The sequence below is a fragment of the Cataglyphis hispanica genome, chromosome 4 (genome assembly GCF_021464435.1).
Source record: "Cataglyphis hispanica isolate Lineage 1 chromosome 4, ULB_Chis1_1.0, whole genome shotgun sequence".
NCBI lineage: Eukaryota > Metazoa > Arthropoda > Insecta > Hymenoptera > Formicidae > Cataglyphis > Cataglyphis hispanica.
The window spans coordinates 12252509-12267351 of NC_065957.1; the positions used below are offsets into that span (position 1 = coordinate 12252509).

The 14843-nt window shown below is 29.3% G+C and overlaps 3 protein-coding genes across 3 annotated transcripts; all 3 read right to left on the reverse strand.

Annotated features, from left to right (window-relative positions):
• Positions 1-246: 246 nt before the first annotated feature.
• On the reverse strand, positions 247-2738 carry LOC126848861 (ras-related GTP-binding protein C). Its single transcript, XM_050590121.1, has 7 exons — positions 2338-2738; positions 1847-2007; positions 1335-1741; positions 1105-1241; positions 874-1016; positions 625-773; positions 247-511 (listed from the first exon to the last, which is right to left on the reverse strand). The coding sequence occupies exons 1-7, from the start codon at positions 2338-2340 to the stop codon at positions 312-314; spliced, it is 1200 nt and encodes a 399-aa protein (XP_050446078.1). The 5' UTR covers positions 2341-2738; the 3' UTR covers positions 247-311.
• Positions 2739-3542: 804 nt separating this feature from the next.
• Positions 3543-9820, reverse strand: LOC126848859 (ATP-dependent RNA helicase WM6). The gene is made up of 10 exons (XM_050590120.1): positions 9691-9820; positions 8388-8624; positions 7964-8184; positions 7534-7717; positions 7202-7320; positions 5202-5333; positions 4800-4946; positions 4561-4698; positions 4035-4152; positions 3543-3959 (listed from the first exon to the last, which is right to left on the reverse strand). Exons 2-10 carry the CDS (start codon positions 8590-8592, stop codon positions 3946-3948), a joined length of 1278 nt encoding a protein of 425 aa, XP_050446077.1. The 5' UTR covers positions 8593-8624; positions 9691-9820; the 3' UTR covers positions 3543-3945.
• Positions 9821-10753: 933 nt separating this feature from the next.
• Positions 10754-14127, reverse strand: LOC126849332 (N-alpha-acetyltransferase 30-like). Its single transcript, XM_050591060.1, has 3 exons — positions 13514-14127; positions 12892-13076; positions 10754-12631 (listed from the first exon to the last, which is right to left on the reverse strand). Exons 1-3 carry the CDS (start codon positions 13791-13793, stop codon positions 12314-12316), a joined length of 783 nt encoding a protein of 260 aa, XP_050447017.1. The 5' UTR covers positions 13794-14127; the 3' UTR covers positions 10754-12313.
• Between the last annotated feature and the right edge of the window lie 716 nt (positions 14128-14843).

Below are 14843 nucleotides of genomic sequence, written 5' to 3' on the forward strand. Positions count from 1 at the left end.
TCAAATTTTCTACTTAACAAACATTGATTATAAAAATTTTGCTATAATTAGTAAGTTAGAATTAATTAAAAATAACACGATTATAATAACTTATAAGACTATATAAGTTATTTTCGATATAAAAGATATATTTCACATTTAATAATATATAATAAAAAGCATAATATTAGAGAGAAAATAAAGAATTTTGTATAGTTTATGGGACATATTTGCAGAAGGGAGATTTCCAAATAAGCAGTGATAAAATTAATATTAACACCTATTATATTACATTTTTGCGTAACTTTTTTTATACATACTGCGCACGAGAATTAACTCTGCGCAATTACGATAGTACCGTTTTGTCCGATAGTTCCAGTTTGCGACACTGTGGAAACGTTTGATGTTTCATTCGCACTAACGGGAGAGGAGGAATGGTTGTTCGTGTTTGTCGCGGCTAGCGCCTTGTTTCGTAATTCGAATACTTGTTGTATCGCCTTGCGAAAACAAAGGAAGTTATAATCGATCACACCTGCAAATTAAAAAGACAAAAATTATGGCACAAATCATTAACATATCGTTATATAATAAAAATTGGTTTTCTTATACATAAATATTACAATTATTTGCGACAATAATTTTCACCTTGTCTATCAAAATTATCCTCTCGTAAGATGCAGACCAAAGCTAAAAATTTATTCACTTCACGTAAGTACAAGATTGTACCATTATTTAATTTGATTAAACTGGAACTTTGGTTGTCAAATGCCGCAGCTTCTAAATCCTCTCTTAATCTAAACCATAAACATAAATATAAAAATAAAAACAATTAGAAAATGCTCAACAGATGCAAATATATGTATATATGTGAAATTAAAATATAATTGTGTTCACCCATATATGCAGGAAACGTCAATAACAACATCAATCATATCACAACATAGTTCATAACTTTGCATATCAACAGGTGAACTGTCAGTTGCAATATAAATTTTTGAGACAACATCAAACAGAAACGCCTTTTCAATTGCAGAATTCTGTAATTATATTTTAAAAACAAATTTAATTATAAAACATCTTGTATTCTTTAAAAAGACAAATAATAAAATTAAAAAATTTTCTTACCGATATGAGTATATTGAGTAAATTTTCTAAAGTAGGCAGTTGTGGTATTAATTTTTGAACAACTTTGCTGAATGCTTCAAATATACTATGATCATATATCGATGTTAAATGAAAACTTAGATGTATCTGATCACATCCTAAAAAGGAATATTAATAAATAATATTTGTTTCTTTAAAATCTTATTTTATGGTTTCTTTAAAATTTCTATATAACAAGATTTTTCATTTACCAGCATCCGCTAAATCGTCATTGGCTCTTGTATGTATATCTCTCTGTGTTTCCATCTTACAATCATCTGATAATCCATCAACTTTATGGATAAAAACTTCAAATTTGATCGCTTGATTAACCTTGTATGCCTTTGTAACTGTTATATGAAGCTTATTAAGAGCCTCCATGTAATCATCTTGTGCATCTATCACAAATACCAATGCTCCACAACCACCGAATATCATATCGCTGTCGAAAGTTGGATCAAAAAAATCGATTTGTCCAGGAAAGTCCCATATTTGAAATTGTACAAAGCTCGAGTTACTTATGTCATCTTTAATTATTTTATTTGTACTTTCTAAGAATAGTGTCTCGTTCGGTGACATTTTGTGGAAAACCACTTTTTGTATCGACGACTTGCCACTACTAAAGGAAGAAAAAAAAAAAAAGAAATCAAGAAAAATCAAGAGATAAATTATTTGAAAAAATTTATTGAAATACTGATTTGTATCACAAGGAACGTAAGCCTACCGTCTGAGACCCATTAGAAGAATTCTAGGTTTTTGTTCTCCTGCTAGTGGATCCATAGACCCTTCAGTTTCTCCATCAAATGGTGCATATCCAAAATCTTTGGGGAAAGAACCACTTTGATAATGATCATCGTAACCACTTTGATAATGATCATCGTCATCCTATATATAATACCATAGAAAAAAATGTGTTTAGATATAATAAAAATATGTATAATGATATCTAAATAATGATATATAAAAATATGATGTTTAGATGTTTAGATATAAATAATTCATATTAAAAATTAATTTTTAATATATTATAAATTAGAACTCTAACAACATTATTCCCAAATATTAATGTTATAATTTATAATTTATTTACAAATACAAGCATGCATAATCCAAATTAATTAAACGGAAAAAATAAACAGCAAAAAAAAAGAGAAATTACGACCTCTTTCTTTTTATAAAAATTATAAAAATGTTCAAGCGATATCATCTGCTTACCATGTTTGTAAGGTTAAATAATTTTTGTACCGAGATTACGACTATATATATGTTCCTCTAACCAATCGTAAATTTGATGAAATGTTGCAATTTCACAACATATCTGTTTAACTGCGATTATACATAATGAAAAATTATGTAGACTACTATGTGAAAATATGTACAATATCTCTTTGTTTATAATTGACAGGGGTGTGATGAGAGACACAGCCTACAATCGCACAGTCCTCATTTGATATAGTTAGTAGCTAGTAGCTGATATATCAATCGGCCTTCTGATTGGTCCCCCTTCGAAATAGCATCCGAGAAAAAATATTCATCTCTTATCTCAAATTCCAAAGCAAGAAATTATAAATTCTTCTAAAAATTATCCAGATCGATTCCAGATATAGTTAAAGTATTAGAGTATTGAACTGCATCATAGCAAAAGCGAAACTAATCATAGATTGTAAATAAAGAAAGAAGGAAAGAAAAAAAAACAGTTTTTTAAAATTTAACACATGGTTTTTGTAAAAACAAATTTTATTGAGATAGTGAATAAGTTCAAATATATATAGCAAACACATAACAGTTTTTTCTATATCTACTTTCCATATCTATTTTATATTACGTCGCCATTTTATTGTCTTTGTTTAACTTTCAACAAGTAAACAAAGATGAAATTATATAGTAAGGGTAGCGGTCATCAGCGGAACACGTGTGTGTATTGTGTGTAGTGGCATTGGCTCAATTTTCCGCGCATGCGCGATAATAAAATGGCAACGTAATATAAAATAGAAAGTAGATACAAAATATTTTATAGTATAACGAAGGGATTGTGAATTGTAATGTCAGATTTTTTCAATAAACGAGCTTTTTTCATGTAGTGTATATATATTCATTTTGTATAAGTTATATATTTTTCTCATATTAATACATAATTTATTTAAAAAATTAAAAATTTTCATGTTCAGTACTGTGATGAGTAATTAAAGTATTGAAAAGTTTTATTATAAAAATTAAATTGGAGACAATACAATTGTAGGATAATAATTATATTTCTCTGATATTATTTATCTTTGTTATACATTGTCAAACCTAAAAAGTTTTCTTTAATTTTCTCTTATATCTTTAATTTAAAAAGTTATCACGAATAAAAATTGTTAAATTTTTTGATAATTAAATACTTTTACAGGATTATGAAATGTAAGGACTGCACTCTTCAATTAATCTACTAGACATATTTATTTTCTAATTGTGGAATAAGATATATGTGTAATGTACATTTTTTATCAATAAAAATTTATTAAGTTGATTTTCAAAGTAGTTTTATGATTATGTGAATCGGTTATATGCAATATTAAAAATAACCAATACACTTGTACAAAACATGATTTCTTGCAATAGATGGAACATTATGTTATTCTTTCATATATTTCTAATCATTATTCTCTGTCCATTCTTATATTGTAAATAAGTGAAGTAAAAAGCTGCTTCAAGAAAAAAAAGTATTTTACTTAAATACAGTATTTTTTGTTTAGTATTATTTTATATTCAATTATAAATATATTCAAATAATGTGCTTTGAGGGATTTTATTGCAGTTTATATTGGCATAGTGTAGTTCAATTCATCGTCCTTCAACTATAATAAAAATAACAATTAATATAACACAATAATATAAAACATACTATGATAGTTAAGAAAAAAAATACTTACTATATGAAGCAAGATCGATTTCGTCCGGTAATTCTGTTATATTTACATCAAATCTTTCTTGAACATCATTTAATATCTTGGCATCACTTTCATCGCTCACTAGTGTAATGGCAAGACCCTGAAGAAAATGTTCCCAAATTAGTAAATATTTGTTTTCTACATATTTTATCTATTAAATAAGGAAAAATGTATACTGTAAAATTCTCTTTGAGATTTAGAATCGTCCTTGTGTTTTAAATTAATTTCCATAAATGTAAAGCCAATATTAAGTACTTTGTTCTCATTTTGATTTTATCAATATAGTATAAAATATAATAAATTATACTGATCAACAAATTTTATGAAAATTTTAAAAATATAGTTCACTAGTTGGGCATGTATGTGTGTATGTGTATATATATGTGTGTGCGTGTGTGTATTTCGTTAAATATTTAGCGAATTATATGAAAAATTATTTTGCATACATAAAGGGTAACAATCAATATCAAATTTGATCTTATGAGGATTGTAAAGAGTTAATTATTACCTTTGTGCCAAAACGACCAGCGCGCGCCACTCTATGTAAATATGTGTCGGAATCTTCTGGCATGTCATAGTTGAATACAATGTTCACACGTTCTATATCCATACCTCGTCCAAACAAGTTTGTCGCTACCAAAATACGCTGAAAATGATGTTACTTCTTATTTTTTTATCACAGCTTGTTTGATTTATATTAGCTACCCTGAATCGAACTTTAGGGTATTTGAGGGATGAACAATTTACCTTTTGAAAATCCTTAAACTGTTGATATCTAGACAATCGCTCTTCCTGCGTCATGCCCCGATGAATTCCAATCGCGGGAAAGTTCTGTTCTGTCAAGAGTTGCGCTAAAGCCATGCATCTTTGGACAGACTTGACAAATATGACAACCTATATAGAGCCCAATCATTAATGCATGATGTTACATATAGAGATCTTAAGATATCTGTATACTCTGTATGTTATCATAATAAATGTAACTAATTTAAAACGATTGTAATGTAAGTACTTGGAAGAATCTTGGTCAGATTTGGTGGGTAATGGTAGAACAGAGTCATCATGAAAGAATAAGGAAATTCTTGCATCATCATGTAAAGATTCTTTCCAATAAAATATGCTGTAAAATAATCCATTTGCAAAACAAACCTGATTAAATTCAAGAACATCAAGTAGTTCAAACAACTTCTTGTTCTTCTCATTCTCCTTCAATTTAACGTAATGTTGTTGCAGACCGTTTAAAGTGAGTTTTGCCTCGTCATCGACATAGACTTCCATGGGCTACACAAAGAACGTTATTTTTCCGTAAGATTAATAAAAATCTATTAAATCAATTATAATGCCTACATAATTCTAAGACTGTGAAATTTTTCTCTGAAATACCGTTAGTACGCAGTCTGCGAATCGTTGTGATTAAATATACAGTGTAATAGGATTTTAATCGATACATCGATTAAAAATCAATAAAAACAATAAAACATAAATTTGAAGTATACTATCCCCTGATATAGTTAGACTGCTTCTCACAAATGTTTATAAAAAAGTTCATATTTTTAAGAGATACAGATCTTTAAGCAACACAAAAAAGATAAAGAGCCGAAATTAGTTTTTTAAATATATTACCAGAATATCTTCTCTTTCTTTGGAGACGATTAGACGCGATTCGTTAAGTTATCACTCACACACACACACATACACACATACACATATATATATATATATACATATACATTATATATATATATATATATATATACATATGTATATATTTATATCCTTTAATATCGAAAGTCTCTCAGTATAGACTCTCGTGTTTCATTTGTCGAATAATCTCGTCGATCGGGATTAATCATACAGATTACATACGGTCCAGCGATTTCCACCTCTGGGTAGTGTCAACAACGAAAACTTGGCAGTTCACCCCAATTGAACTTAAGAAGGCGCACTCGTGATAGAACGTGCAATCACATCCGTTGGCCACTCGATGCCAAATCTCTTCTTTCAAATTTTTGGCGCATTGAGAAGATGCCCAGAATCGATTCGCATTATTTTGTTGGCATATATTCTCGGTGTTTCACTTAAATCTTATGCTTCGATATCCATAAAAAGTCGCGACCTGACTTTATTTCACTCGTGCAAAATAAAAATGCAATCATGATACACGATTTGCATTTGGTTTTCACATGACTTTATCACTTTCTATAGTAGGAATAGCTCGATTTATACATAATACTTTCGTCTTTTCGTCCATCCTTATTTCTACTAAAAGACCGTAAAGAGCAATTGAAATCTTTGCATACAAAGAAAATCCTAATATAATGCTTTACGATAATGAACGTGCGATTAAATTAATTATATATGCTACGCTTTTATTTTAGGTTTTTTTTTTCCTAACTATAATCCTAATTATTCCCCTAGGTATCCTCTTGTATCTTCTTTCTTGCACTCTTCTGTCTTGAGGTTGTCTTGAAGTCTTCTTGGCCCCTCCCTCCCACTCATTCGCATAATTGCAAATCAATTATATAGATCCCAATTCTATCCTAATAGTCATAACGATCATAATCAATATAAATGTAGAAATATTTTATATACTCCTATCATTTTTTCCCATTATTCTCTAAAAGACTTTAGCATCTTTATATACTGTATTGATTTTTGAATGCGTAGCAAATTGAATTAGCAAATTGAAGAACTTTATCGATCAAAACTCTAAATCGAATCTTTTTATATGCCATTTTAAGTGGTAAAAAAACCAATAAAAAACAAATATTCTTGCCTTCCATATATATATATATAAATATATATAGAGATATATATAAATATATATATATGTATGTGTGTATGTGTGTGTGTGTGTGTGTACACTGATGCTGACACACACATCCAAAGTTTAGACTTGGAAGGAGAAATTATGTTGGGCACGAGTGTCAAGCATATGATTGTGCGCCGTTTACGAAAGATACCGAATGGGATTCATTCCCAAATTGTGTATTTCGGTTTCTTCGAAGTGGCGTTTAAGTCGTCTAACCCGCGGATACGCCGACAATGATATTTATAGTGTGGGCTGAGCTTTGTCCTGGATACAAATACGGGACCAACGAAGTAGAAGCAATTGTAGATCGAAGTGAAGAGGAAGATTGTGTAATTACATCTTGCATGAACTTTTTGCAGACAGGACGTATTTCCTTGGACAATGTGGCGCTGAACATCATGACTTGTTTGCTGTGTGGCGTGCTTCTAAATATTTCCTGTACATCTCTGCGCATATCTGTATAATAGCAGTACAAATGATTATTAGTATTTTATTTAATATTACATGTTAAAAAAGTAAATTTTAAAGGAATACTCAGTAATTGGGTAGTGGTAAAATATAGTCATCATAGTGTAAACTAAGATTATTTTTTACATCATGTTAAGATTCTATCCAATAATATAAAATATAATTATTTTGAATAATGTTTAAGTTATATTTATGACGCACCTAATAATTCGAGCATCTTGTCACATTCATCGAGTATAAAATGTTTCAGATGTTTCAGATTCAATTTCTTATTCCGTACAAGAGCGAGAATACGACCAGGAGTACCAACAACAATATGAGGACATACAGTTTTTAAGACTTCTTCATCTTTCTGAATAGGTAAGCCACCAAAAAATACACCAACCTATAATAAAGAAAAAATTTAACTTATAAATTACAAAGATCAAAAAAGAACATTTATCACATTTTTTTTTTTATAAATGATGACATAAAATATTCAATAATAATGATATTAGTGGGTATTTATCAAATAGAATATACATGTACTAATTTAAAATGACTAAAAAAAGTAAGGATTTAAAAGTTGTGCAACATTTATTATTCTGATTTATATGTAGCTTATATACAATTAAAACTTAATAAAACTTACTTTTACATGTGGCATATATTTACTAAACCTCTCATATTCTTTACTGATTTGGAAAGCTAGTTCTCGAGTATGACACATCACTAAGACATAAACTTGATTTTCCGTTAATTCCAGCTGTTGAAGAGTAGCTAATACAAACACAGCAGTTTTTCCCATACCAGATTTTGCTTGACACAATATGTCCATTCCAAGCACTGCTTGAGGAATACATTCATGTTGTACTGTAAGCAACAATATTCATGTTTTGTTCACATGTATTGAGAAAAAGACATGGCTATAAATATTAAACATAGTATCAGAAACACTTAATCGATCATAAAACTTCAGTTGTCCCTATCTAGTGTTACAGATATTCATCATTGTATTTCTAAATAAATAAAAGTAAATTGGAAATTATTATAAACTAAATAAATGTGCTATTCACCTTCGGATGGATGTTCAAAACCACAATCAACAATAGCACGTAAAATCTCTGGTTTAAGAAGAAAATCTCTAAATCCACTGCTGTGGATAGATACATATGTGCCTTTTACTTCTTTGTTCTTTGCAGGAACATCTCCACTTCCATCGACTACTTGTTCAGTCTGTTCTTCATCCTCATAATCTAAGAGATCGTCATTATCCGCCATTATATCGTCCTGAATTTATTACAGTAAGATTACTGAAATTAAGATTAAAATTTTCAAAATTAGATACAATAGTGCAAATTGAGAAATTATCTCAAGTAAATAAAGAAATTAAACATTTTTATCCTTTTAATAAAAAAGATAATAAAGATAAAAAAAAATAGGTTACTATTTATGGACCAAGTCTATTTTTGTTTTATTTTTGTCAAACATATTTTTTTTGCATATTACAAAATATAAAAGATTATATTTTATATATATATATATATATATATATATATATATATATATATATATATATATACACACAAAATGTGTTTCTATATACATAATCAAGTAAGAAATTTATAAATATAAATATTAATATATATATATATATATATATATATATATATATATACATATATACACGTCTTTAAACAAATATATAAGAAATATATAAAGAAAAAAAATAATGAGCGTTCTCTCTCCCTCTTTATCAAATTAATCAATTGTGTGGAAATTATGCATATACAGAAATAAATGCTAATCTACTTTTTCGCTTATTTAAAGATAATAGTTGTTAAATTTCGATAAAATTAATATTACATCTTATATATATATCGCGTTTGTTTTCCGTGATTAACACAAGCGAATTATCTATAAAAATATTATTTTATTATTATTATTATATTCTTGAAATAAGGATTTTGCGCCGAAAAAATGTTCGCGTAATGGCCGTCGCTTTGATGCCATGCTATTAACCGCGAAAATGCTATTTATTGAATACCGTACGTTAAATTATATAATTTCAAAAACTTGAAAGCTATCGACAAACAATAAAAAATGGCGATAAAGCAATGCATATATAAAAAAATATATTGTTTATATTATATTTATCGAAACATTTTCTTGACGGTAACCATCCGGTGCCGAGGGACGCTCGTGTATTATAAAATTATTTTAGCTTTGGAAATGTATGTCCGACTTAAAAAACGAAAACTTATAGAATTTTACTAAAATTTTAAAAAGCACGGAATGTTATTTCATACATTTTATAAAAGGATTGCTTTTTTTTATTGACGATGAAACTTGGATTACAAAAACAAGCATTCCACTTACCGTAACGTACAGCTCCTCAACTTCGAGCAACTTCAATGGATGACTGGATCGAAGACTTAGATGACGTTAACGCTAATCGACCATAGACCATTGAGTAAAAAAGAACAGAGGGAAGAACTTGATATTAAGCGGACAAAAGTAACTATGATGTGCTCCGTTTCGCGCATAGATCGCTTGAAAAAACTAGAGTTCCTAGAAATAAGAGTTGGCATACAACTTTTATATATTACTAGACCACTAACTTCCTAAAGCCCGATTATGATATTTTTGAATGTAGCAAGTTCAATCGCTCGCAATAACCCCTTCATTCGAAAACGCCATTAAATTCACCTTCGGGGGGTTAGGGCCAATTTCACCACCTTCGGTTAATTAAAGGCCATTGCACGTTAAAAAATTTTAGTTGTAATCATAATGCCGTAAGAAAATTGACCAATCATAATCAAACATTCTAAACTTAATAAGAATGTTTGAATTGTGATTGATTGATTTATTTACGGCTTTACGATTATGACTAAAATTTTTTAACGTGCAATGGCCTTAACCAACGGTTAAAATCAGTAGGGTGGCATCTGAAATGATAAGAATACTTGGTTTTCCTTCACCTCTATTTTCTGTTGCCACCCTGCTTATTTTAAACCGTCGATTAACTTAATCAAAGATGGTGAAATTGGCCCTTAATCATGTAACTTCTTCCCTAGAACGGAACGTGAAAAATGATAAATTTTTCCATATATATATATATATATATATATATATATATATATATATATATATATATACACACATAATTTGTAATTTTCTGTTAAATTTAAAAAGACACTAATTTTCCCTCTGTTTTTGTTTTAGATTATATTGATTAATAAAATAGATATTTCGAATAATAAATATTTAAAGAAAAAGGAAGAGAGAGAGACAAACTATAATAATACATATCTACAAAATATATACTACAAAATCTATATATATATATACTACAAAAGTATATACGATTAGAATATAAAAATTGTTTGGAAATATATGAATAATTTATTTACAAGTAAATAAATGTGATACATGAACGGGACATGTGTAAAAACATTTATGTATTTTTATTAACATTTTTTACATTTTTAATAGTTACATTATGATCTGTGCTTCGCATTTATTTTATACAAAGATAGATATAATGGATTGACAGTAATGCGTATCACTTTCATCCGCGTAAATCGCATGAAGCGTTATTTTTCACATAAAATTTCAATTTCGTGAAACGATAATTTCTTTTTTTTCATTCATTTAATTTATATATATTTCCGTGCATATATTACTTTACAATTTCAAACGGAAATATTTTATCTAAAGTTTCGTTTCTGTTGTTCATTCACGGAGTTTGTCTTTTTTTTTCTTATTTTTATTTCTATCAAACTACTCACACTGACGAAATCGTACACTTGACACAATGTAATTGGCAGTTGTTTGTGTGTGACATAACAGTTTTTATGCAACGTTATTAAAACAATTTAATTTTTATTGTTGACATTGAAATGAATTAGATTTCCAATATAGAAAAAGATAATAAAAAAAGATATGCACTTATGTATATAAATGTTCTCTCGTGATCTTGTTAATTACATATATCTATTATTTCATATATATTTTTCAGTTAATTTTCTTCTAAGTAACATTATTATGCACACTGTAAAATTTATGTAATGTTGTTTGTAAAAATAGAAGCCTATCATCAATTACATTAGATTAAAAAAATTAATACTATCAATATTTGCAATTTTTTTTTTCAATTTAAACCATTTCTTCTGTAGTTATATTTACCTAATAATGTAAAAAATAGTCTATGTATTATATATATATATATATATATATATATATATATATATATATATATAATCTTGTATAAAATGTTCATGCTAGTAAATTATAATTGTAACAATATAAATTTCTTTCAAATCAATTATAAATGCTTCAAAATGTACATTTGATCAATGTGAGTTGTTGCAAAATACATTAATTGTTTTCAGTACATTTTTCACTCTCGATTTTATCTCTTGCTATCACTCTTTACATTTACATGTTCAAGCTGCAATTAAAATTTATCTCAATCACACACTGACATTAATATCAAAGAAATTTCAACAAATTTATAACAAAAAACTAACAGTTAGACAACAATTAGGCACTATTAACAAATTATATACTCTCTCTCTCTCTCTGTCTTTCTTTATATATATATATATATATATATATATCCTGTCCTGTATGGACATAGTCAGTAGGCTGTTAGATTGTTATAGTAGATTTATCTCAATATGAAAAATAAATTCATCGTTAAAAATTATTTCCAAAATAATATAATAAAAATTATCTTATGCCGCAACATGAAGCTTTCTATATACACAATGTTTTAAATATAATGAATAACTAAAGAAACCAAAAATTGAATTCCTCAAAACATTGAAATAATAAACAGCACAGTATCGTAACTGAAAATATATTTGTACGCATAGAAACATATAATCTCTTTGACATTAATGTCACACATTTGCTTGATATAATAGAGTATAGATGTTATATCTCTTCAACGTTGTAATTATTTAAATACCTATTGACATAAGCATGTGGATGAATTTCACCTGAGCCATAATTTTAATCGCAATGCATCTACACCATTTAAGTAATATCGAAATAATCGTTTATCACGCACAAATCCAAGATTCTCATATAGACGTAGCGCTGGCCTGTTAGTGATTTCCGTCTCCAGAACTACCTCGTCCGCATCGTCCTTCACCATCGCCTGAATGGCTCGCCTTACGAGATTCGATCCGATCTTCCGTTTTCGAAACTTCACATCAACAGCTAGCATCGCAATATAGCCGCGCTTTATCACCTTCCTATGGATGTCCAGTTTGCAGACAATGGCACCGACGCACTCGTCACCATGCATCGCCTTGATGAACAAAAAGCAAGAGTTTTCTATAAGTTCTACACCTGAAAGTCAAAAGAATCAAACCAAAGCTGTGACTAAATTCTTTTTTATTCTTTCACATTATCCAAAGCTATATTAAGACATTTTAACAATTCTGATACAAATTATATGAATAAAACTAGCAATGTTCTTATTAACATTGTAACGCTTGAATAATATTAAATATACCAAGTATCGCTCAAATATGACAATAGATTAAAAATCTTCTTAAGCGCACATACCAGGAAGCACAATTTCGGCCAGTTATGAATAAAATATCTATATGTGTAAATAGAATACGGTTCACTTAGGTCCTTCTGTATTAATTTCATAATATCAGGCATTTGTAGTTCGCTCATATAGCTAACATATTGAATATCGTTGTCATTCTTGTTCGTACTTTCCGTGGGTAATGTTTCTGGTTGTTCTGTAACATGATAAAAAGTACAAGTTTTAGTTAATTCTCAGTATTTTATGTAAAAGTACAAGAGGTACACAGTTATTACAATTATATATATTTTTTTACAAATAATATATATCTTAAATTTGACATATATAATTTATAATTTATAAAGATTAATAAAAAATGACTCTTTAAGATGAAATAGTCTGTGTCAAATAAGTATTTAGCATAGCATCAATAAAAAAATATATATCCCAAATACTATAGAGATTATTTTATCTTATAGATCTTTTACATTAATAGGTATAGTAATATGCATAAACGATAAAACACTTGCATGTATATTATTTCCATAAAGTCTTTTTACTTTACTTTATCATACGTATAAATTAAGTTTATCTATTGCATTTCTCTCTACATTTTTTGTGCACAGTAAGTAAGAAAGCAACACCACATAATACCATGTTGGTTTAAATGACTAGCTTCCATTGTTTCGGATTGTGGAGAAAGATCGGTGACATCGGCAGTTCTTTGAGGAAAATCGCAGACACCGTTCACTTGAGTTATCCCGTTAACGTGAGGCTCGTTGCAAACCTCTTCGGTCTTGTCCAAACTAAGACGTGACTTTATATCTAGGGTCGCGACGTCTGCAATCGAGCTTCGTTTCTTTTCTTTGATTTTGACCGCCGCCGTTTCCAAATCACTTATTTCCGCGTTACCCTTCACCTTGTCAGTTTCCATTTTTGAATTTTCTTCTTATTTCTCAAAATTTTCCGCACACTAAGGAAGACAGGAGTTCTTGGCCACTGTCTTCGAGGCACCGATCTCTTCACGGCTTCACGGTCAATCGTGCGCGAGACACAGTGGCATGAGAATTTTCACGTGCAACGCGATCCTTTCAATCGAATTTTCATAATTACTGTTATCTACGCGGTCGCCGGGCAATGATTTTACCTCAAAATACGGACGTCCGATGTAAACCGCTGAACGAGAAACACCATATTGGATTTTCTGCGGTTACTGCTAACAATCACGGAATATGATAATTTACGAGAGTTTCGAGTTTCGACCCCGTCTTTCAACTTCCGACTGCGAATTGTAAATGACAAAGGCCGGTATTAGGGTGAATTCATACCTTGGAATCATGTAACTTTTTCTCTAGAGCGGAAACGTGAAAAGTAAAAAGTTTCATGTGAACTCTATATTATGCAACCGCGATCGAGTCCGCAACCACTAATGTAATACGTCCTTAAGGCCGCATTATACTACAGATTGCGATTGGACTTACCATTGATGATGGCGGATTGACCAATCCGAACAAAGTAGTTTGCCGCTGATTGGCCGATGACTAGCAATATAGTAGTATTACATATATGATGGAACATAACTTCTACAATAATCGATATTATGTTAAACGTAACTAGGAGGCAATCGGCATTATATTCGTGTTATTTTTCTATTTTTCTTTAGTCCATTCGATCAAACGCGGTCGATGTAAACGCACCCGTACTAAAGCATTAATGGCCTAATTTATACCGATAAACTTTAATACGTACTAAATACTATATAATACCGACCAATCGTAATTATTTTATTCTTTAGAGGAATGGCTATGATTGGTCAGTGTAATACTTAATACGTATTAAAGTTTATCGGTTTAAACTAGGCCATTGAGCGCACAGTAGCCTGAAAATCTATAGTTCACGTAACATATTTTATAGATTTCCAAACGATCTATGCGCTCTATGCATGAAACGGAACGCAACCTAGGTCATTACGTATCAAATTTAA